Source organism: Chelonoidis abingdonii, chromosome 1 (genome assembly GCF_003597395.2).
Source record: "Chelonoidis abingdonii isolate Lonesome George chromosome 1, CheloAbing_2.0, whole genome shotgun sequence".
Taxonomy (NCBI): Eukaryota; Metazoa; Chordata; order Testudines; family Testudinidae; genus Chelonoidis; species Chelonoidis abingdonii.
The window spans coordinates 50,359,015-50,382,109 of NC_133769.1; the positions used below are offsets into that span (position 1 = coordinate 50,359,015).

General features: G+C 42.3%; 1 protein-coding gene across 1 annotated transcript in view; it reads right to left on the reverse strand.

Annotated features, from left to right (window-relative positions):
- Positions 1 to 23,095, reverse strand: part of TES (testin LIM domain protein) — a 43,662-nt gene that overhangs the window by 17,187 nt on the left and 3,380 nt on the right. The window contains exon 2 of the mRNA XM_032770801.2: positions 7,641 to 7,726. Coding sequence (XP_032626692.1) covers positions 7,641 to 7,726 — 86 coding nt within the window. The remainder of the gene's footprint in view (positions 1 to 7,640; positions 7,727 to 23,095) is intronic.

Genomic DNA, 23,095 nt, shown 5'->3' on the forward strand with positions numbered 1-23,095 from the left:
TTGTTTTGTTAAAATATACAATTTTCTATTGAAGAAAGAAATCCAGAATACACAATATTGTTGTTTTAATTAAATAAAACAATTTAAATGTCTGTCTGGTGATATGCTCCCCCTAATACAGCATGGCAAGAAAATCCTCCAAATATTAATCATTAACCTGTTGAAGTGGAGATATTTATGAAGTCATTGGGAGGTGAATTATTTGCTTAAATTACTTTTGGTAGATGAAATAAGCAAACAATCATTCATTTTCTGATATAGCTGTAAAATGAATCTGAAAAGTTTTCAAAATAAATCACTTTAAAAATGTATATAGTGTGTACCTTCTAAAAATGAAATCTACATCTATCTCTGAGTTGTGAAGAATATATATTAAGGTTACAACAACCAACAAGAATGCACTTTCATGTAGAAATCCATGATTAAATCGAGTCTTCCTTACCAGTGATTTAAATCATGATTTAAAAATCAATGATTTAAAATCAAATCCACCCTATTGCAGAGCCATTGGCCATTATTTTTGAAAACTCGTGGTGATTGGGGGAGGTCCTGGATGACAGGAAAAAGGCAAATATAGTGCTCATCTTTAAAAAAAGGGAAGAAGGAGAATCTGGGGAACTACAGACCAGTCAGCCTCACTTCAATCCCTGGAAAGATCACGGAGCAGGTCCTCAAGGAATCCATTTTCAAGCACTTGGTGGAGAGGAAGGTGATCAGGAACAGTGACCATGGGTTCACAAAGGGCAAGTCATGCCTGACCAACCTGACTGCCTTCTGTAAGGAGATAACTGGCTCTGTGGATATGTGGAAAGCAGTGGATGAGATATACCTTGGGTTTAGCAAAGCTTTTTACATGGTCTCCCACAGTACTCTTGCCAGCAAGTTAAAGAAGAACGGATTGGATGAAAGGACTATAAGGTGGATAGAAAGCTGGCTAGATTGTCAGGCTCAACAGGTAGTGACAATGGCTCGATGTTTAGTTGGCAGCTGGTATCAAGCAGAGTGCCCCAGGGGTTGGTCCTGGGGCCAGTTTTGTTCAACATCTTCATTAAATGATCTGGATGATGGGATGGATTGCACCCTCAGTAAGTTCGTGGGGGAAGAGGTAGCTTCTCTGGAGAGTAGGGACAGGGTCCAGAGTGACCTAGACAAATTGGAGGATTGGGCCAAAAAAAACATCTGATGAGGTTCAAGAAGGACAAGTGCAGAGTCCTGCACTTAGGACAGAAGAATCCCATGCACCACTGCAGGCTGGGGACCGACTAAGCAGCAGTTTTGCAGAAGAGAACCTGGGGATTACAGTGGACAAGACGCTGGATATGAGTCAGCAGTGTGCCCTTGTTGCCAAGAAGGCTAATGGCATATTGGGCTGCATTAGTGGAAGCACTGCCAGCAGATCAAGGGAAGTGATTATTCCCCTCTATTCGAACACTGGTGAGGCACACTGGAGTACTGCGTCCCATTTTGGGCCCCCCTACCAGAGAGATGTGGGCAAAATTGGGAGGTCCAGCGGAGGGAACAGAAATGGGGTGGTGGGGACTACTTATGAGGAAGGCTGAGGGAACAGGGCTATTGTTGTATTCTGACAGAAAAGAAGGAGAGGGATTCGATAGCCGCTTTAATTACCTGAAGAGGGGTTCAAAGAAGGATGAACTGGCTTGTCCATGGTGGCAGATGACAGACAAGCGCAATGGCTAAATTGAGTGGGGGAGGCATAGGTTGGATATTAGGAAAAATTATTTCAGTAGGAGGGTGGTGAAGCACTGGAGTGGGTTACCTAGGGAGGTGGTGCTTGACAAAACCCTGGCTGGGATGATTTAGTTGGTGTTGGTCCTACTTTGAGCAGGGGGTTAGACTAAATGACCTCCTGAGGTCTCTTCCAACCCTATGATTCTAATCCTTGAGCTGGCAACAACACTTCAGTGTGTATGCTTGGGAGTGGAGGCATGAGGAATGGGAATCAGCTTCTTTCTTATACTTCCCACCAGATCTACATGTTGCAGAAAGTGTTTTCCCTTCCCTTCTACTCTCAGGGGATAGAGGATGGGTTTATTAGCTCAAAACAAAATTAAAAATTCATGAAGGACAGGTTCAGTGCCTCTGCCAGCACCTTCTCCCTTCCTGGATGTGTGTGTTAGGATGGGGTGGAGGCAAAGGTGGAGATTGAAGAAGCTGAGACAGCTGACCTTTTAATACAATTCTGGGCCACATCCTTGTTTTTACCACATCCACTTTGTGCTGGCTCCTGGCACAGAGCAAACATGAAGCTGGCAGATTCAGCTGCCCAAGAAGAGTTCCATAGCATGCCCTCTCCTTCCCCTCACTAGCATAGGTTTGGTTTAACAGCCCTAAATCTCAGGGTCCTGGCCCTCATATAAAGGGAATACAGGTACTCCAAACCTCTTCCCCCTGTAAGCATAGAATTTTTTATTTATTTATTTGGGGTAGCAAAATCCTTTTAATAAAGGAGGGAAACAATACGACATTATGTTGAAGAAACACCACAAACACGATTCATAACACAACCCATGAGAAAAAGACGCATCCCCAAGTAAGTTTGGCAGTATCCTTTTCCCCTTAGGGTCTTAAGTCCAGCAACACAAAAAATCACCCAAAGTCCCAAAAGTCCAACACCCCAAAAGTCTCTTGAGTCCAGCAACCCATGAGTAACTTGAGTGCAAGGTTAGACTGTAAACAATGGTGTGACAGGCTGTGTGCTAAAGATAATGTTTTCAGGCTAGTTGAGATAAATGTGAACACCCTGAACAGATACGCTTGAATTGTAGATAAGGCGAGGACATAAGCAATTATCACACAATCTGCCCAGTGTCCAAACCAGTTAGATTCAAGAATAGATGTTCTGAGCTAGGAAAAATCTATATAAACAGTGCAGTATGACAGGTGATTTGGTATTTGGTATCACCTTGCATGCAAACCCCATGTCTGGGCCTGGTCAATGTGGGCATAGAGCTGTTACATGCCTAATTAAAGTAACCTGAGTGACTAACAGAGTGTTTGGATCCCAGAAAACAAGATGAAATGTTCTCCTAGAATTGGATGAGGTATTCTGGGTAAGCCGAGTGGAAAAGGTCTTGAAGGAAATCCTAAAATTCCCCTTCTACTGGTATAACCCCTTGGAGCCGGTGCAATTTAAAACATCCTCAGGGCAGCTGCAAAATGTGCTTAAGAATCTGCCTTTTGGCCCCAGAATGAGAGAAGATATGAAATGTGGCTTAAATCACCATATTTCCCACCCTAGGCTGTACCAGGTGCTTTAGAGTTAGATGTCCTGGAGGAAACTACTGGTCCAAATAGCTGTTTTGTGAACTTCACAGGCTATTCGCATCTTTTGGTATTCACAGGGCATTGTGAATTCTCAGATTGCATTTCAAAAGGCAAGTCAGAACATTCCCTGCTGCTTGTAATAGGTTACGTTTCATGACTCCAGTCTAACACTCCCATCTAGTGGGAAAGTATGTGATCATACTGTAAGGGTTAGTCTACACTGGCAAGCCTCAGCAACGCCTTAAGGTGGCTTGTGTTGTCGTGGCAGAGCACTGGGAGAGCGGGATCCCTAAAACATGAATAGACCAGCCTGCAGAACCCAACCAGAGCACCACATGCCCCCCTCCTCCCGATTTCTCCCTTCCATTTGGCCCTGCTCCCAGGAGTGCTGATGGAGCAGGACAGAGCAGTGGTGCATCTCCTTGGATAGTTGCTGCCTGCTTGTGGAGTCAATGGCTGTGAGGCAACCCCTTCTGACAGCAGGGAAAGATCTTTCTATTGCAGTCATTTTGAAAATTTTAGTTGCATCCCTCCCCAACCCAGACAGGCTGGGTGGCCTGCTGGGGTGAGTTGGGGGTGAAGATGGCGCTACCTCCCCAAGTCCCACCACCCAAGGCTGGAGCCCAAGTCTTGGCAGACTTCCTGAAACCAGAGGTGAAAGTAAGCCGGTGGCAGGGCTGGGGCTGGGATTTAAAGTGCTCCGGGCTTCCCTCAGTGGCAGGAGCTCCGGGCCCTTTAAATCCCTGCCCCAGCCCCACAAAGCTCAGGGTTCCCCCTGGCAGCCAGAGTCCCGGGCCCTTTAATTTGCCCCTGAGCCCAGGGGGGGGGGCCTCCCAGCCACCTCTGCAGCTGGGAGCCCCTGGTTGATTTAAAGGCTCTGGATCTCCCAGCCACAGCTGGTTCCCCAGGCCCTTTAAATCTTGAGCGGCCACGCCTCTTCCAGATGAGGCCACGCCTCCCTCAGGACTCCTGCAGCACCACTAAGTCACTTTCACCCTGCTCATGCCCCCCATCCCTGGTTGAGAAGCAGTGCTGTAGAAGAAAATGCCGCTCAGTGTATAAAGTTTTTTCCTCCTTGCAGGGAGGTTTTTCCAAATTTATAGAAGTCTTCATTTCAACACAATTTCCTTGCCTTCCAGAAGTGGCAAAATCCTGCAGGAATGAGTCTAGCATCAATTCACACCATACTTTAATTTGAACAGTAGATTCCATGCTGCCTTACTTTAACAGTTTTTAAGTCTTTATTTTACCTAGGGTTTTTAATGGTTCTCTCTTAAAAAGAAAAACCCTGACAGTGATAGTGATTCAGACATGCCAAAACAAAAACAAAAACGCAAAACAATTAGCCTAATAACTCTAAACTGTTCTGAGAAAAATAAGTGTTGTGGACAATTCTGACGTCTTAAGACTACAGTATTATACTCCACTGAGAAGAAGTGAGTGCATCCCTGCCACAAAGAGTATTGTTATAGGCTATTTGCAGACACTACTATATTGACTTACACTTAGTTATTATAACCTTGAAGCCTAGACAGTTTTTTTTAAAAGTTTAGACTTTCAAATAGTTCTGCAGCAATTCAAAAATAACCTGTAGTTACATGGCTTCACAATCATACCATACACGAGGCCCTATTTATGACATAGATCCGTTCACCTCTGTCTCCCAAGACATCCTGTGCTCTGGATGGAAAGAGGCTTATAGTTTCCAAACCTGGTCTGTTCCACACAAAGGAAATGGCCTGCCACAACTCTCAGCCTTGTTCTCCAGAAAGCCTATGGGGTCTTTCACACAAACATAAGGAGAATCCCCAGCAGCTCTTTGAAGCATGTTATATCATTTTTTAGGCCTGACACTACAGCAGGGGTTTCCAAACTATGGTCATACCATCAGCAGCTGGGGTGGCTGCAATCCCTAGTATGTGGATGATACCATTTTGCTCTTCACAATGTGACCTCTTATGTATGGTGCGCACAAGATCATGATGCATGGAGGATACCATTTTGCTCTACAAAATGGCATCCTCCACACAGTGTGAGCTTGCAAATACCACACATACAAGGTCATGTTGTGCAGAAGATGCCATTTTGTAGAGCAATATGGCATCCTCTATGTGGCATGACCTCACAGTATGGGCATCCAAGGTCATGCTGTGTGGAGGATGCCATTATGCTCTTCAAAAATGGTATACTCCATGCTGTCTGGGGTCCTGGGAGGAATTCATTAAAATGGAATTAAAAACAGCAAAAAGTTTGGGAACCCTTGCACAAGAAACCAAGGGAAGCCAATTAAAACTGAAACACTGGAGAGCAGACTCAATTCCATCCAGCAGAGGGTAGTGCTACACTGGATCGTGTCGAATGTATTCAGAAAGTAGAGCAGACAGATGTTAAAAAACATCCAAGCAGAATAAAACAGAGTGGTTGGGTTCAGAGATCACATTTAAGCCTCTCAACCTTAACAGCAACTCAGACTGCAATCCTCACCACTCCTGTTGCCCACATTCTCTTGTTTCAGTGAAAAGATAACTAGTAGATTCAAGGTTAACATAAATGAAATGCTGATTGGATTAAGGTTTTGTCCATTTGTGGTTACATCCTATTTAAAATATGAGCATTTTTATTTCAAACTAGTATGATCAACTGAATGGATTTTCAGGTGTGTTTCTTCCTCCTGAATGATGAGCTGCTGCAACACATACTCAGAGGTCTGCATTTCCTTTATCAGAAAAACTTGGACTTCTTCTTTTCCTTCAGTACTCATTTATACAACATGATTCACTTTACAGATTACTTGCTTCACTTTTAAGGCCATTCAAGAGAGGAAGGATGGGTCAGTAGTTAGGCGCAATATACTGAAATAGTTATGCAGGTAAAAGCCCTAGTTTGGATCCAGAATCCAGCAGACTGAGTTTAATCTCAGCTGCAGTAGAATGTCTAAATAGAGAGTGAATGTATCCGAGACCTTGTCTACCCTAGAGACCCACCCAGTGATATAGTTATATGTATAAAAGCTATGTTAGCATAAGCACTTTAGTCTACTGAAATAAGTGCTTATGCTAACATAGCTTTTATACATATAACTATATCACTGGGTGGGTCTCTAGGGTAGACAAGGTCTCGGATACATTCACTCTCTATTTAGACATTCTACTGCAGCTGAGATTAAACTCAGTCTGCTGGATTCTGGATCCAAACTAGGGCTTTTACCAGTGTAACTATTTCAGTTAAGAAAAATCCACATTCCTAACCGACAATGTTATACTAGTAAAATTTAAGTGTAGTCGGGCTTTAGGAGAACGCAGACTTCTGTTTCTGGGCGCAGGTGGTGGAAATGACAGTATGGGAGAAGTGGAAGTATTTTTTGCTGAGCAGGAGAACTACAGAATACTAATGCTGAGTATTACTACAACTAATACAAAGCCTCATAAAGCACTAACGAGCCACTATCTGTTTATTACAGAGAAGATCAAGGCAATAGCCAAGTCTTGGATTTAGGAACAGCAGACCATCAAAGTTCAAAAAATACTTCAAATAAATTACATGAACACGGCAAAAGTTAAGCTAGCAACTGTATAATACTACACAAACGTTAACTCAATTTCAACGTAAATTAAAATCATTTCAACTACAGCTAATCTCAGACAAATGCTTATGTATTTTGTTGGAAGCAGGGGCACAACACATTTTGTTATCAAAACAAAAGTTTTTTGGTTTTTTTCCCCATTTCTCTCATTGTATAAGATAGAGGAATGGAGTTCCTATTTATGGCCTTGATTCAGCAGAATTCTTACGCACGAACCTAACTTTTAAACACAAAAGTAATCCCATAGTCCCCATTGAAGACCACTCACATGCCTGAAGCTAAGCACTAGAGCAGAGTGAATTCTTTCCGACAAAATTCCTTTCTTCCCCAGTTCAAAAATTCAGGTTAAGCAAAACATTTCATGAGTTTGTGCTGAATTTACCAAAAATTGTTCCAACTGCCTCCTGAAACATTTTATTTAGACATTTTTTAAAAAAAGTTTTGATCTTTCCATTTAAAAAGGCTTTCATTTCAAAATTTACTCCAATTTTTTTACAAAGCTAAAAACATAATTTGGTTTTAAAGAATAGCCAGCAAGAAAAAAAAAATAAAAAGCTATTATTTGTACAGTTCTACAAAGCGCAGCTCAAGTACCTGCCAAATTGTGGCCATCATCCAGTAAACACTTGAGCATATGCTTTAACAATAAAGCATTTAAGCAGTTTCATTGAAGACAACAGCATTACTATACTTATACCCCAGAAGTTAAGAATGTGCATGAGCGTTTGTAGGATTAAGCCTTATATTTTAGCTAAGTCACACTTGTACTCACCTCCAGAAGTGTAGTTCAAATCCTTCACATTTATCCTTGCATTTTAAGCATGAGGCACCAAATCCTTGTTCATGACCTAAGCCCATCTGTTTAAAAGTAAAATGAAAGCTTTTATGAAACTTAAAATTGTTTTTTAAAGAGATTATATTTTGTATCGCTGTTTCCATTATTTTTCCCTTACATTTTATGATCAAGCTCTTACATATCAAAGAAAAGAAGTTTGAATAATCAAATGACAACTTATGGAGGATGACATTTTAGTCACTGAACCAAGAACAGAGCCATAAAAGCTATTCCCTCTAGTTATGACAGGTAAATACAGAAAACATTTAAACTGTACATATGTTCAAATGAAGGATATAAACTACAGTCAAGAACTCCCTCAAGACATTTATATGCATTAACTTCAGTCAGAGGTCAGGAATAAAAAAATATAAACAACACAAGGATAATGCAGGATATTGCTTAGATGTTATTAGCCACTGAATAGCTAAAAGTGTGGCATATCCCATCCTCAGTAGTGTTGTAATCAGTGCAGCATATTCTGTTCTCAGTCATTACCACTGGCCCACCTCTCTCTGACACAACAGAAACGGAATATATCCAGGGAAGGGCAATGAGAGTCAACAGTAGGGAAATGCTTTCATATATGGAGAGAATAGAAGTGGCTCGTATTTAATTTGGAATGCAGAAGAACAGAAGAGAGTATAATAAGTGTTATGATAAAGGCCAACAATTGAGTGATATTTGCTATTCACATAATACAGCAAAATAGCAGTGAAATTAGAAGGTTGAATAATTTCTCAGCTACCAAAAAAAGTTAAAGGGTGTATTAGGGTAATTCATGGAATCACCAACATAGATTACTGCTAAGGAGTTTAAGATTCCAGAAAAGGACTAGACACTTGAAAGAACAGAATTTTTACTTACACTAGCTAGAACGACAATGACCTTCAATCCTTATTGTCATACAGTGCAAAAAATGCTCCTTCTCCACCCACTAGAATGCATGTGTACACACACCATTCTTCAGATTGCCAGCAGCATATTTGATGCAGGAAGAAAGGAAGCAGTGGAGTCAAATACCACTATATCAGATTAGACTAAATTACTGGTTAACTGTAACATGGTAATTCTTATGCCTCAAACAATGAAGCAAAGCAAAGCAAATCTTTTTATAGTTTAGTCCAGGGTTTCTCAAACTTCATTGCACTGTGACCCCCTTCTGACAACAAAAATAACTACATGACCCCAGCAATGGGGGGAACCAAAGCTTGAGCCCAGCTGCCCTAGGTGATTGGGCCAAAGCCTAAGCCCTAGTGTCCTGGGCAGGGGGGCCAAGGCTTCAGCCCCAGGAAAGGGGCCTGTAACCTGAGCCCTGCCACCCAGGGCTGAAGCCCTTGAGCTTTGAAGCCCTGGGCGGTGGGGTTCTGGCTCTGGCTTTAGTCCTGGGTGGCTGGGCTCGGATTTTGGCTTTGGCCCCAGCAAGTATGAGGCAGCCCTGGCAACCCCATTAAAATAGGGTCACGGCCCACAGTTTGAGAACTGCCTGTTTAGTCAATGGTTCAAATTAATTACTCAGCAGCTTATGTTGCAGTGTGCCATCTTAGATAAAGCTAGTCATTCTTACTGCAATATTTGTGATATGAGTAACATATCTGGAATTAAGAAATCTACACTTATGTCAGACTGATGAACAAGCCTTCCAAGAGGGAGCTAAATAAACTAATGTCACAGGAAATGCCATTTTTGGCAGTTGAAAGATTAATCAAATGTCTATTAGTGTCACCTTATTACCCTTGAACTCTTCTGATCTGTGGTCTTTGGGCTTTTCCCATGCAGCCATAGTATGGGAGAGGACAAAACATGCCATCTCCCATTAGCTACTGCCCCATAACTTAACATTCCTATGCAAAGCTCTGAACCTATTTCCTCTACTTCTTTTCCCAAAAGCCTAGCATTTCAAAGGTGCATCCTTTAGATCAGGCCTGCACAACTCGTAAAGTGGTGAGGGCGACATTACTCCAAAGAAAACACCTGAGGGCCGAAACCCCCCGGCCCAGTGGAAACACCCTGCACCCCCAGGACCTCCCCGCCCAGCGGAAACACCCCGCCCCAGCACCGCCCAGCCCTGCAGAAACAAACCCTCCTTCCCCAGCGCCGCCCCCTCAAAACAGCTGTGGGCCAAAAAGGAAGGTGATACTTGATTTTAAATCAACCAGAGGCTCCCAGCTGAAGAGGTGGCTCGGAGCCCTCAGGGGCAAATTAAAGGGCCCAGGGCCCCGGCGGCTGGCGGAACTTGGAGCTTTGCAGGACTGGGGCAGGGATTTAAAGGGCCCAGAGCTCCTGCTGCTGAGGGGAGCCTGAGCTCTTTAAATCTCAGCCGCGGCTGGGAATCTTTGTGGGCAGCCCAGAGCCCTTTGAATCCCGGCTGCGACTGGGATTAAAAGGGCTCTGGGCTCCCTGCCGCTGCAGGCAGCCCAGAGCCCTTTGATTCCAGGCCGCGGCTGGCAGGGCCGGCTTTAGGAAGTGCAGGACCCAATTTGAACATTTTCGGCGGGGCCCCGACAGGGATGACTGGAAAAAAAAAAAAAAAAGTGTTAAAAAAAAAAAAAAAAGCCTTTCATTTCTTGGCAACTGACTCCCTATAAAAAGTTCTGCCACAGTATGTATTTTTGTACCAACAAGGTTACAACGTCCATATTTTCCTCCGGATGGCTATTTAAGAACCAAAAAGCCTGACACGTCCAGGAAAATCAAATGTATGTTAACCCTACCTAAAGTTTCTTTTAAAAGATGGGTCTGAACTAGAAATGAGCTCCGCCACTCCCTGAGGGTGTGCTAGGTGCACATGTGGGTTCCAGCTGCTCTGCCCCCTCAGTTGAAGGCAGGTGTGCAGGGTTACTTCCCTGGGAACTGCAGGGCACCAGTGGACATGGGGCTGGCTGGAGGGGGAGGTGGAGGGGGCTGGAGGTATGGTCTGGCTGCAGGCTGGGCAAGGGGTGTGGGGCAGGCTGGAGACAGGGTGTGGGGTGGGCTGGCTGGCTTCAGGCAGGGCCACAGGGGGGGTGTGGCATGGGTTGGCAGGGCTGGAGACAAAGGAGTGTGGGACTGGCTGGCTTCAGGCAGGGGTGTGTGGCACAGGTTGGCTGGAGACAGGAAAGGGGGTGCAGGGCCGGCTGGAGACAGGCTGGCTGCGGGCAGTGGGTGCAGGGCTGGCTGCAGACAGGAACTGGTGCAGGCAGGGCAGGAGGTGTGGGGCTGGTGCGGGTAGGGGGCGCAGCAGGGGTTGGCTGCGGGCAGCTGGTGCAGGTACAGGGGGTACAGCCCATCCTGTATGGTGAGTGCCACCTCCTCCTGCCTCCGTCACCAGGGTAGCAGCAGCAGCCCGGGGCTCAGGGGCTATTTAAAGGGCCTGAGGCACCTCTGCTTCCACTGCCCCAGCCCTGTAAATAGCTGTGGGAGCCCTGGGGAAGTGGTGGGGCTCCCGAGGCTATTTAAAGGACCAGGGCAGCAGAGGCAGCTGGAGACCCTCCCCCAGCTACCCCAGGGCTCTGAGGGTATTTAAAGAGCCCGAGGCTCCCCTTCTTCTACTGCCCTAGTCCTTTACATAGCTACAAGAATCCTGGGGAAGCGGTGGGGCGGTAGAAGCGACAGGAACCCCGGACTTTTTAAATAGCCCCCAGGGCCCCACAGCCCTACCCCAGGGCTCCAGCAGTGGTGCTCTCGTGGCAATTTAAAGGGCCTGGGGCTCCAGACCCTGCTGGGAGCTGGGATTTAAAGAGCTCTGAGCTCCCCGTCACTGTGGGCAGCTCAGAACCTTTTGAATCCCGCCGCAGGCCGCACAGTGATGCTCCACAGGCCACATGCGGCCTGCATGCCGTATGTTGTGCAGGCCTGCTTTAGATCATGACTGCACCTTCATCACTCTGAAGATTCAAGATCCTAGTTTGCATTGTCAGTTATCTCTCACTGGATGTGCGAACTTGAACCCAGCTCAGCAAATGTTTAGAAGATGATGGATTTAGAGACAAGGCTTCTCTCAACCGTGTTCTACTCTATTAAATAGATGTGTAACAAATTAACATCAAGCTCACTTGGCTAAAACAGGTCCCAGAAGGGGGCCTTCCAACTAGGGTTCAGGGATAAGACATGCTGATGGGAGACTCACTGAGCATTTAATTGGCAAATCCTAGCCCATCTGATGGGGAGGTAAGGTGACTTGCTTAAGTTTAAATGGATTTCACAAGCCAATCTGAGGCCAGAGAGAGGTTTGGTAATACATGGCTTGGGACTACTGAAGTTCTCCAAAAGCAAGAGGATTTAAAAGCCACTTAAAATAAACTGTGAAGAGTTTCATGAATATTTGATAATCTCCCTCCCAATTCTTCTCAGTTCTAACTCAAATTGCCTGCAGAGAATGCAAACTATTGCTAAGTAAGATCACTTTCCCTGTATGCTACAATAGGCAAAATCTATTCTTCCTTTAAAACAGAATGCCAGTAAACATTATTTACCTTCATATTAGAAGCTTTTAGAGGATATCTAGTATCACTTACTTGCATGTCATTTTTCTTTACATAGTACACTGAAAAAAAAGCCTTAATATTGCAGGCATGAGCAACAGATGTATCTGAAAAATATGTGAGAAAGATTTTCTTATTGAAGATTGCCCGGTCTGGGAGGAAAAGAATTTAGGATTTAAGAAAAGATCACTTACATCATCCTTGTTTCCTGCACAGCTCAATGACCCGATAAATGAATAAACCATTCTTTACAGAGCCATGATTATCTCCATTTTACCTTGACCAACTAATCATGATTATCTGTGGTTTAATTTATTTTAGTGCTAGTTTAACATGTCCAAACAAACAGAACCCAACAAGCATGATTGCACAACACCCCACATCTACTATCAGCCATCATAGATGAAAGATACAAAGTCAATGAAGGAAAAACCCAGTTTTAAACAAGGATCAAGAGCAGTGGTGGGCAACCTGTGGCCGGCCAGAGTAATCTGCTGGCAGGCCAGACAGTTGTTTACATGTGCACAGCCGCCTGCAGCTCCCAGTGGCCTCAGTTCACCATTCCTGGCCAATGGGAGCTGCAGGAAGTGGCAGCCAGCACGTCCCTGTGTCCCGCGCTGCTTCCCACAGCTCCCATTGGCCGGGAACTGTGAACTGCGGCCACTGGGAGCTGCGGGTGCCTGTGCAAATGTAAACAAACTGACTGGCGACCCACCAGCAGATTACCCTGATGAGGTAGGCCGCAGATTGCCCACTACTGATCAAGAGAGTCATTTAACTTAAGCACCCAAAGTCCACCTCATTGCTGGGTGCCTACACTATTTCACAAAACCTCTGCTGTATTATGCACTTGTTTTATGCAAAATAAGATTATGTTTGACAAAACCTATCAAAGAATACAATCAGAAGTTTGGTTGATAAAGGAAACTGTGTGGATTTAATATGCCTAGACTTTTGTAAGGCATTTGACTTAGTACTGCATGACATTCTGAATAAAAATTAGCACTATGCATTATTAATAGAGCACATGTTAAATGAATAACAAAGTGGTTAATGGTTCCCAATTGATGTCTACTTTTTGAGATCCATCTAATCAGGGTGTTTCTAGTAGGGTAACACAATCACTGGGGATACAATCTGCAGATGACACAGATTGGTGGAATGATAAATAATTATTAGAACAGGGTAGTCATACAAAGCGACTTGGATCACTTGGTCAGATGGGCCCATTGAAACAGAATCTGTGTTTTTAAAAACACAGTTGTATGAAAGTTAAACATCTAGGAACAAAGAATGAAGGTCATACCTACACAATGGGGGACTGCATTCTGGAAAGCAGTGACTCTGAAAAGGATTAGGGGTTATAGTGAACACGCAACACAATAGGAACTCCCAGTGCATGGCTGTGGCAACAAGGGCTAATAAGATCTTTGGATATACAACCTGGGGAGTAGCGAGGAAATTTTATGGAAAGAGTTAGATAGGGACAGCCTAGGGTCCTCATGAACTAGTTACTTTAGAGAATTTGAGTTGTTTGATACTTAACTCCATCTCCATTTCCACGCCCCAGCCAAAAAATAAAAAAAAAGAATTCCGACGTTTCTGTAAAGAGGTTAAGCCTATAAATTCACATAGATTCACAGGTTCCAACACCAGAAGGAACTATTATGATCATCTACTCTTACCTCTTGTATAACACTGGTCAAAAAATTTCCTCAAAATAATTCCTAGAGCAGATCCTTTAGAAAAACATCCAATCTTGATTTAAAAATTGTCAGTGAGTAGCAAGTTGTTCCAATGGTTAATCGCTCTCAATGTTAAAAATGTGTGCCTTATTTCAGTCTGAATTGGTCTAGCTACAACTTCCATTCATGTTCAGAAATGCACTAGTCTCTACCCTACTATATGGTCATACTCAGTGTCTTTGTTGACAGTAGAACTACTCATTCCACCTCCCAAAATAGTTATTTAGCATCCATAAACAAAATTGTTGCAGAGTTTTGTCCTTCATGTGTACTCTGCACTTGCCAGCATGTGTCAAGTAATATAGTCAAAGAATATTTAGCAGATGTGTCTTTTGCTTCAGGAGTAAGGACTGACTATATACACAGAACTGCAGTCAATATTCATTAGCTGACTACAACAGACCACATTTGGTGCATTCAAACATTCCCCAAATTGGGAAGTGAAGCTAATGAAATGCATTGCATTTTTTCCATTCCTCTTCTCAAAACGTCATGCTTCTGAACCTTCTGAATAGAACTTTATGTTGGACCTGCGGCGTCGTTACTCTATGCCAGACTAGCCTGTCAGCGTATCCAAAAATATAACGAAGTGGACTGAATATGCGCATAAGTAGAGAATGAGAGTTTGAAAAGAGGATGGAATCAATTTCTCCATAAATGGAATTATGGAAGAAACTGGATAGATAGGTCAAATGAAATGCTGCCAGAGGAAGGTTTCTTCACGTCAACTGCTGTTAAAGAAAATGTTTTTTAAGAAAGCTATCCAAAAAAATCTGGTATTTTAAACAAGATTGCTGATTTAGGGATAGGTTGGGTATGGAAGATAGTATAAATATAATGAACATCTGCTTCATGCTCCTTTCATGACTCATGGGCACAGTGTTTTAAATGGTTACAGCTAAACAAGTGCTACCAAAAGTAGAGAAGTAGATAAGGAAGTGTTGTTTACTAATTCTCATAAACACAAAAACAGGGGTCACCAAATGAAATTAATAAGCAGCAGGTTTAAAACAAATAAAAAGGAAGTATTTCTTCACACAACGCAATATTCTTAAAAGACTCCATTCCAAGCTGAATCAACTGTCACAGCTGACCATCTATATATTTGAAAACTTTTAGCAAAAGTCTGCTGCTACTCTATAACCTCAGTGGCTGTACGTATGCATTTAATAGTTTGTTTATATGTGTGATATATTATAGCAGCCCTGAATGTCTACTACTAACCTGGATTATCAGGGATTTATAACTAAAATCGCAAATATTTGACTGAGGCTGAAATTTGGCATGAAAGACTTCAGAGTTCCCCACCGCCTTTTTATCAGATATCATTTTAAATCAGGCTGACAGCATTTTTAAGAGATTTCAGTACTTGCAAAAGGGCCACTAAACTGGAAATCGAGAACTTTTGTTTTTATAAACAAAGTTAAGAGTATGGAAAGTGGATGCTTCCCCACATTGTTTCTCCAGTCCCACCGTAACAGGCAAAAAGAGCAGTTTAGTCTCTGTGACCATTCAATCTGTAGCCGATAAGCCAAAGTCACTAATGAAACGAACAAGTTAAAGTGCAGAACATCCTGACATTTCTGGAATCAGATACATTGTAACGCACCTGCCTTGGTGATAATCTATTTCAGGTCTTAGCATGTTACCATCAAGTATCATTCAGTTGCCATTGCTGTTTGTGATTATTCCTACCCAGCACAATATGGATGACCAATGCAGCATAGTGCTAGAAACAAAGAAGTCATCTGTAACCACTATATCAGTTTTGGTTTTGTTTATGTTCATGAAATACAAGCCCGAAGAGTTATCACTTCTAAAGTTAGGTACAGAAGAGATAGAAGTCACCTTAGAAGAAAACAGACCGTCCAATAGTACCTCATCTGAGGAGATGTAGTCAAGACACCTGAAATTTAACTGATATTTTCTATTACAAATAAAAATTTGAGAAGAGATATTCTACCAGAATGGAAGCATAAGCTATTTGGAAGTCTTTTTAAAGATGAACATAGTCAGAGTCATACCCTCTTTCCAACATAGTACCCACACCTAAGGGTTAGTGCTCAGAATTCTGACCTTTCCTTTGTTTTCCTTTAGGCTTAACTGAAGAGAAAAAGCTAGGGGAGGTGGTAAAGGACAGAAGAGACTTAACTTAAAATGTCATCTCTAGAAAATTTCTACTGCAAGGCCTCCTTTCTCACTCTTAAGTGCCTCTCTTCCTTTAAAAGCCTCCTCTTATACTGGAGCCACTGAGGCCTATTTGATCTGGCTGCCATCATGAATCACAGAAACTAAACTAGCTCCATGAAAATTTCAACCTCCAGAATCTCCAGAAACAATAGGCACCTAAATACTTCCATTGTTTTCAGATCTCTTCAGAATTTAAGAAGTTGTCCAAAGGTCTCAACCCAATGAAAACAGAGGTTTTTCCTCAACTGTTAAACCATCCACACAAGGGGAAGTGTCACATTAGGGTGCACAATAGTTCATGTTGGAAGAATCTTCAATATGCTATATTCTTGGATATATTATTTTGCTCTTGAGAGAGAAGAATCATCCACATTATTCAAGTCTTCAAAGCAAACACGAGGGAACATATTTTAAGTTCATTCTTTTATACAGGCATCCCTGGGAGCTTTCTAGAAAACTACAAGTTCTTCTGCTTCAAGCATCAACTTTTCATCCATATGGATGTGGAAGAGTCAGGAGAAAAATAAAAAACAACAAACAAAACAAAAAACTTTCCACGGTGCCCCACCACACTTTAGAAAAAGTCACACAAAACAAAATCACCAACAGACCCTAATTTAGTTTAAGGAATGTCTAAAATAAGTGTAAAGACATGGACAAGAGGACAAATCCACAAAAGAGATTCAGCTGCTGGGAGTACCATACTGATGCTATTTTGATCGAGTGATTACGTTTACCCTAATTGTTGGATTGGCTTTCACAGTAGATAAACTTAATGAAATGGAATTTGAAATAAAATCAAGCAACAGGTAAGAGTTGTGTTAGATTTCCCATTCCATTTCTTACAATGATGGGCAACCCACCAATAGAAAGAGTTAATGTCCTGATGTAGACCTTTCCTATGTAGGTGTAGGCTTCTGAGACAATGCCTATGAAATTTAGTGGCAGGTATATGGTCTGTGACAGATTCAGACCAGAAGAATATAAGAGTGCTGGAAGACAGGTATATCAGCCTTCAGAATGAGCAGGCCCTTATTCCCTGGATAGCCAAACAAAGGCTATTCCAGGTCAATTAAGACACCTTTGGCCAATTAACCAGTTAAGGCTGTTAGGCTAATGGAGACACCTGGAACCAATCAAGGACTCTCATATACATTTAAAAGCTCTCCTTCCAGTGTTTGCCAGGAGGCTGAGGTGAAAGGAGCTGGAGGAGAGGTAGCATTACTGAAACCTGAGGTAAGGGTGAAGTGGCTCAGGGAATCAAAGTGGTGTCAGTGGTGAAGGGAAAGCCACTAAGAGCTGCTACCAGTAGGGTCCCTGGCCTAGAACCTGGAGTAAAGGGTGGGCCTGGGTCCCCCTCCCCCCCGCATACTCTACAGAGATCTCCTGGAGAAGGGAAGTAGGACCTGGTCCAGGCAGCAGACTGAATTGTCCCTACTGAGCTCTATGGAGCAACAGAGACTGTGGAGTATTCCCCCTTCTCATCTCCCATACTGGCTGGTGATGAAAGTAACTCAATAGTGACTCTTGCTGCTACACTGAGAAAGGGAGGTCACACTGGAGCCTCTTTGAATTTCTAAGGCCACTGAAACCACCCAGAAGCATAGGACTCACCAATACAGGCTTGGGACTTTGTCACAATGTATGACGAGGCGCATCATGTTATACCCTTCCCTCCTTCCCCCTGTACATGCCACAGTTTTATGATTGTAATCTGTCTTAAAATAGGATGATATATACCTCTGTAAAACTAAAATACCACCAAAATTTGCCTAGATTTAGATTAGGTTCAGTTCTGCTCAATATCCTCATCAACTCTACACTGATAACTCCTCAGTTGGAGTACTGTGTCCAGTTCTTGGCACCACATTTCAGGAAAGATGTGGAAAAACTAGAGGAAGTCCAGAAGGGAGAAACAAAATTGATCAAAGGTCTAGAAAACATGACCTATGAGGAAAGATTGAAAAACCTGAGTTGTTTGTTCTGGAGAAGAGAAGACTGAGGGGTAGACATAATAGTTTAAGTACATAGAAGGTACTTTGCAAAAAAAGAGAGATTGTTCTCAACCTCTGAGGATAGGACAATAAGCAAGGGGTTTAAAATGCAGCAAGAGAGGTTTAGGTTGGGTATGAGGAAAAACTTTCTGTCAGGATGGTTAAGTGTTGGAACATATTGCCTAGAGAACGTGTGGAATCTCCATCATTGGAGGTTTTAAAGAACAGGTTAGACAAACACCTGTCAGGAATAGTCTAGTTATTATGCAGTCCTGCCTTGAGCGCACGGGACTTGACTAGATCTACTGAGGTCCCTTTCCAGTCCTACACTCTTATGCTTTAGGAACATATGTGGAAAAAATCCATTTAACAATATTAAGAGATGCCCAAAAAATGTTTGTATCTATGAAGAACATTAGTGAGGATGATCATAGCAGCACAGACAACAGTATAAATCATGTAGCTGGCTGCAGCAGAAAAAAGATTAGAACACAAGAAGTGAAATAACTCACTTGTTACAGCATTCTCTAGCTAAAAATTGTATGTAAGAGTTGGAATGTAAACATTAAGACATTGGTACACTACTTGCGATAAAGCTTAAGGCTATTAAGGAGACTTACTACTTAAAATTATCAAAGAATGCTAGCTGTGTGTGTTCAACTTGTAAAAGTATTTGCTGGCTACATACATATCCATCTGTCAGAGGTGGGAATTACAACCATGGTCATAACACAATACAAAACCACTGTCCACTTTTCAATTAGATTCTAGTGATTTTTCTCTGAGTACTCATCTTTGAGAGGGTGGGGAGGGGGGCACAGAAAAAAAAACTAGCCACATACACACAAAGCAGCACGGCCAATAGTTTTAGTTTATTCCCACTTTAGTGAGTTTGGTAGCTTGCATCCTGAACAACAATCATTTTATGCAATCAATAGAAATTGGACAATTGTCAGGAGAGATTTTTTAAATACAATCCTAAAGGGGGGGGGGTGCTTGATTTAGTGTATTTAGTAAAGAAAATAATAATTTTTCCTTCAAGTTCCCCTCATGCTTTGTTCAGTTTCAGTAACTAAAAAAACATCATGACTGACAGATCTGTTCTTTATTACAAAGGAAGATGTTAACCAAACATTGTTAGTGATCTTGTTGTTTGGGCCTAGTTACTTTTGCTTGTAAGGAAAGAAATTCGCATTATCTTTTCCAAACACACTTGGAAGTAATCATCTTAACCTCTTAGCTTAAGCATAGGACAACTTTTTCACTTCGGAAGTGATTTGCTGATTGGCAGAACACACACTTCAGATAGCCAGTCAGGATGCACCATGTGAGCATTTCCTTATTTTTATTTTCTTTAAAAGAAGAAAAGAAATTGCTCTAAGATTAATTAACAAAAAATGGAATTAGAGTCGTCGTCCCCCTCCACCTCCTTTCAGTTTAGATTTTTTTTTTCCTTGCAGGCAAAATTGTTTAATTTGCACTGAAAAGTTAAATGGATTTTTTTGGGGGAGGAACACTACACTGACAGTGACTGGGCTGAGCTTTCTGTTGTAACTGGTTTCTATGGCAGCAGTAACCAAACAGAACTGTCACAAACAGGAAGTGTATTTCAAGAGCAATTACTGAACCATGCCCTGAAAAACACAAAGTAAACTGCTCCCATGTGTACTTTAAGTGTCAAGTTAGTGTTGAGCTTTTTCTCAAATACCTTTACTAATTTCCAAAGTTGTTTCTCTATTTGCATTCAGTTTTACAATTTTTTTTTTGGGTGGGGAGAGGGAGAAAGCAGACATTCCACATTTAAGAGCAGTGCTTTGATCTTTTTCTAACATAACTATGTAGACATTTTTAAAAAGCAAGTACTGTACCACGGAAGATGTACAGAATAATAGTACTGACAGCTTTTCCTTTCCTCTGGAAAGCCATGCTTACAGCATTATCACATTGTTTGTAATGCCGGAAGGACTATGACCTACTGACTCATTTTACAAAGTTCACCAATGTAACAGACAGGGCAAAGCCAATTCAGATGGAGGCTTTTAGTGACACAGCTGTGCCGCTACAGCCATGCCTCTAAAAGGCATGCACTGTAGCTGCTGTTTGTCAGCAAAAGAACTCTCTCCTGCTGTGTGACAAACTCCCACCCCCTCCTCCTCCCTCGAGCAGCAGCGACTTTGTTGGCAGAGAAAGTGCCAGTGTAGACAAAGCCTTAGAACAAAGCTCTTAATAGGGAGTTTAATGAAGTGTAACTGTTCTGTTTCCTTATGTCCCCATAGTAAAGTTATAGAACAAGACAAACTATTTCTATCAAATACAATATATGCCTAATGTCCTCAAATATTCAGCTTACTGTATTTCTTTTAGGTTACTTCTATTGTATAATCTTCCAGTTCCCTCTCTAGATACAAGGCATTTTCATTATCCCTAGTTTAATAAAAAAAAATTTTTAAAATAGCTATTGAATAAAAGTAATGTGGGGAGTAGAGTGGAAAGATGGAATTTTTATATATTTAGAAACAGTGAAATTAAGAAGCTAAAAAAGAGAACCAAGTTTACTTATAACAGTAGTTGGAATATTGTCAGCGCTGCAATTTCAGGGCAGTTTTGGGGGACTCAATCTCATGAGTATACAGGTAGCTAGCTCTGGAACTCCTCCTAGTTGGGAAGTAGCGACTTCCCTCCCCCAGCACGGTGCAGGGAGGAGTTATTAATGGAGGTAACAGCCCAAGGGAAGTCCCTTTCCCTGTAGCCTGGAGAGCAGCTGCTGGAGAAGACAAGGGACTAGGGAGGAGAGAGAAGAGACCTGCATTTTTGTATGTTCACATTCAGCCTGTGGTTTACAGGTTGAAAACTCAGCTTGCAATTGTCACAAAACACACAATGGGAGTAGTTCAGAAACTAGGATACAGACTAAAAAACCCTACCACATCTATTCTTTAAATTATTTTATGGTTTTTAGGGCAAATCTCTTGAATTCTAGGATGCTGATTCAGTCTTTGAGCTCATGGGTTGGTAAGACATCAATCACACACAAAGAAGATTCAGTTAGTGATTGTCAAATGAGTTAGACAGTTGAAGAATTTTACAGTGCTCAAAGGGAGCTGAAATGAGTACTACAGAGCAGGCAGAGTCACTACTAAGTTATGACGAAAAAGCCAGAGCCTGATCCTGAATTGCTTGTGCCCCTAGATTCTCCACTGCAGTTATCATCAAAGAGGATTTTAAAATAACTACAGAACTGTTTTAAGAAAAGGGTGTGGATCCAGAGCACAGCTTCCTGCTACTTTGTATCCTCCATCTCAGAGCTCTTGGTTTCGAGGGGAAGTACAGCCTCTGGGCTTGTATATATTGAGCTATGCCTGGGTGTGATCTTCCCACTTCAAAGATCTACTCACATTACTGCATCCTCACCATTTGTGCACTTGCCTAAGTGTGTCTGGGGAACATCCCATGGTTCTTTGTTCTGAGATGCACTGGGAACTTCCCCAGTCAATTGTGAGAACACTTGCCTATCCTTGGAGGCGAGGGAGATGAGAAGAGAAACTGTGGGAAGTGCATAGGATTCAGTGACTTTATCTTTCTGGCCTGTATCCTCTCTGGAAAGTGAGCAGCTACCAGCCCAACTTAAAGTGGAGCAGAGGCTCTAACCCATGGCCCCCACTCAGCCAGCTAGCTTGGACTTAAAGCACCTTGAAACCTGGTTAGATGGCACAGGGGATAAGGCTAAAACCTGGGTAAGAGCCCTGGTTAACTGTCCAGCATAGCTATACTCTTAAAGCTGTGCCAGTGTACCTATTGTTAAAATGGATCCAGTTACATCAAAGCAAATCCCTAAAATAGTCTATTGGAACCAGTTTTAAAAAAATAAAACCCACACTTGAACCAATTTGGCAATTCAGTGAGCATTTGATTTATTATTTTAGTTTAATTTAAAGACAAAGAAATTTCATAAAAATGGCCATATGGAGTCAGACCAATGGTCCATCTAGTCCACTATCTTGTTGGCCACTATCTGCCAATGCGAGGTGCTTCACAGGGAATGAACAGAACAGATAATTAAGTGATCCATCCCCTATTACCCATTCCCAGCCTCTGGCAAACAGAGGTTTATGGACACTTCAGAGCATGGTTTTGCATCCCTGTCCATCTTGCCTAATAGCCATTGACAGACAGGAAAAACAGTGTGTGTGGGAGTAGGGAGGAAGAATAAGCCTGATTTTGTTCTTTAGAGCTTGGGAGGAGCCCTAGAAGCTTCATCACTTGATGTATTTAGTAGAGTAAACCAGATACTCAATATACTGTAGAAAAACCAATACTGAGTTGTCAAGGGATCTCTTTTCCATTTCTAGCATCTATCAACACTATCTTTTTTGGAGTTTTCATGCCACTCTCTGCTCAGTCCATTGTCCCTTGTTCTTCTTAGAACTGAACTCTTTCAGGACAGTGAATTACTGTTGTGCACAACTACACGGTAGATTTAGGGCACCAGATACAACCACATCCATCTCTAACGTCTGACTAGACACCAGTCCAAGTTTCTCCCTGAAAAAAATGAGAATGTTCTTCAGTCTGAACATAGTGATTACTCAATTACCTTAACTCTGGGGTGGCAAACCTCACTGGCATTGTTGATGTTAGTTTTGATTGTTTTAGACAAAGACAGTTGGAGAAAAGTGCTAAGAAAATAAAGTGAAAAAGGGCTTGGAGAGAAATTGGAGAAAATAAAACAGGGTTCAATACAGAGTAGAGAAGGTCTTAGGAAGAAAGGAGACAGCAGGGATTCATTTGTTGTGTAATGTGGAAACTCAGGGCTGTGGCCTTTGTAAATTCATGGCAATATAAAACAATTTTAATCAAAACACTATTCTCCACCCCCCATTAGGGAAAGAAAAGCAGTTGCACAATGAAGGCTGGTGATTTACTACTAAACATAGGATCATGCAATGAAGCTTTCAGTTCACCTTGTTGATCCGTCAAGGGGCCACTTTCTTTTGAGAAAT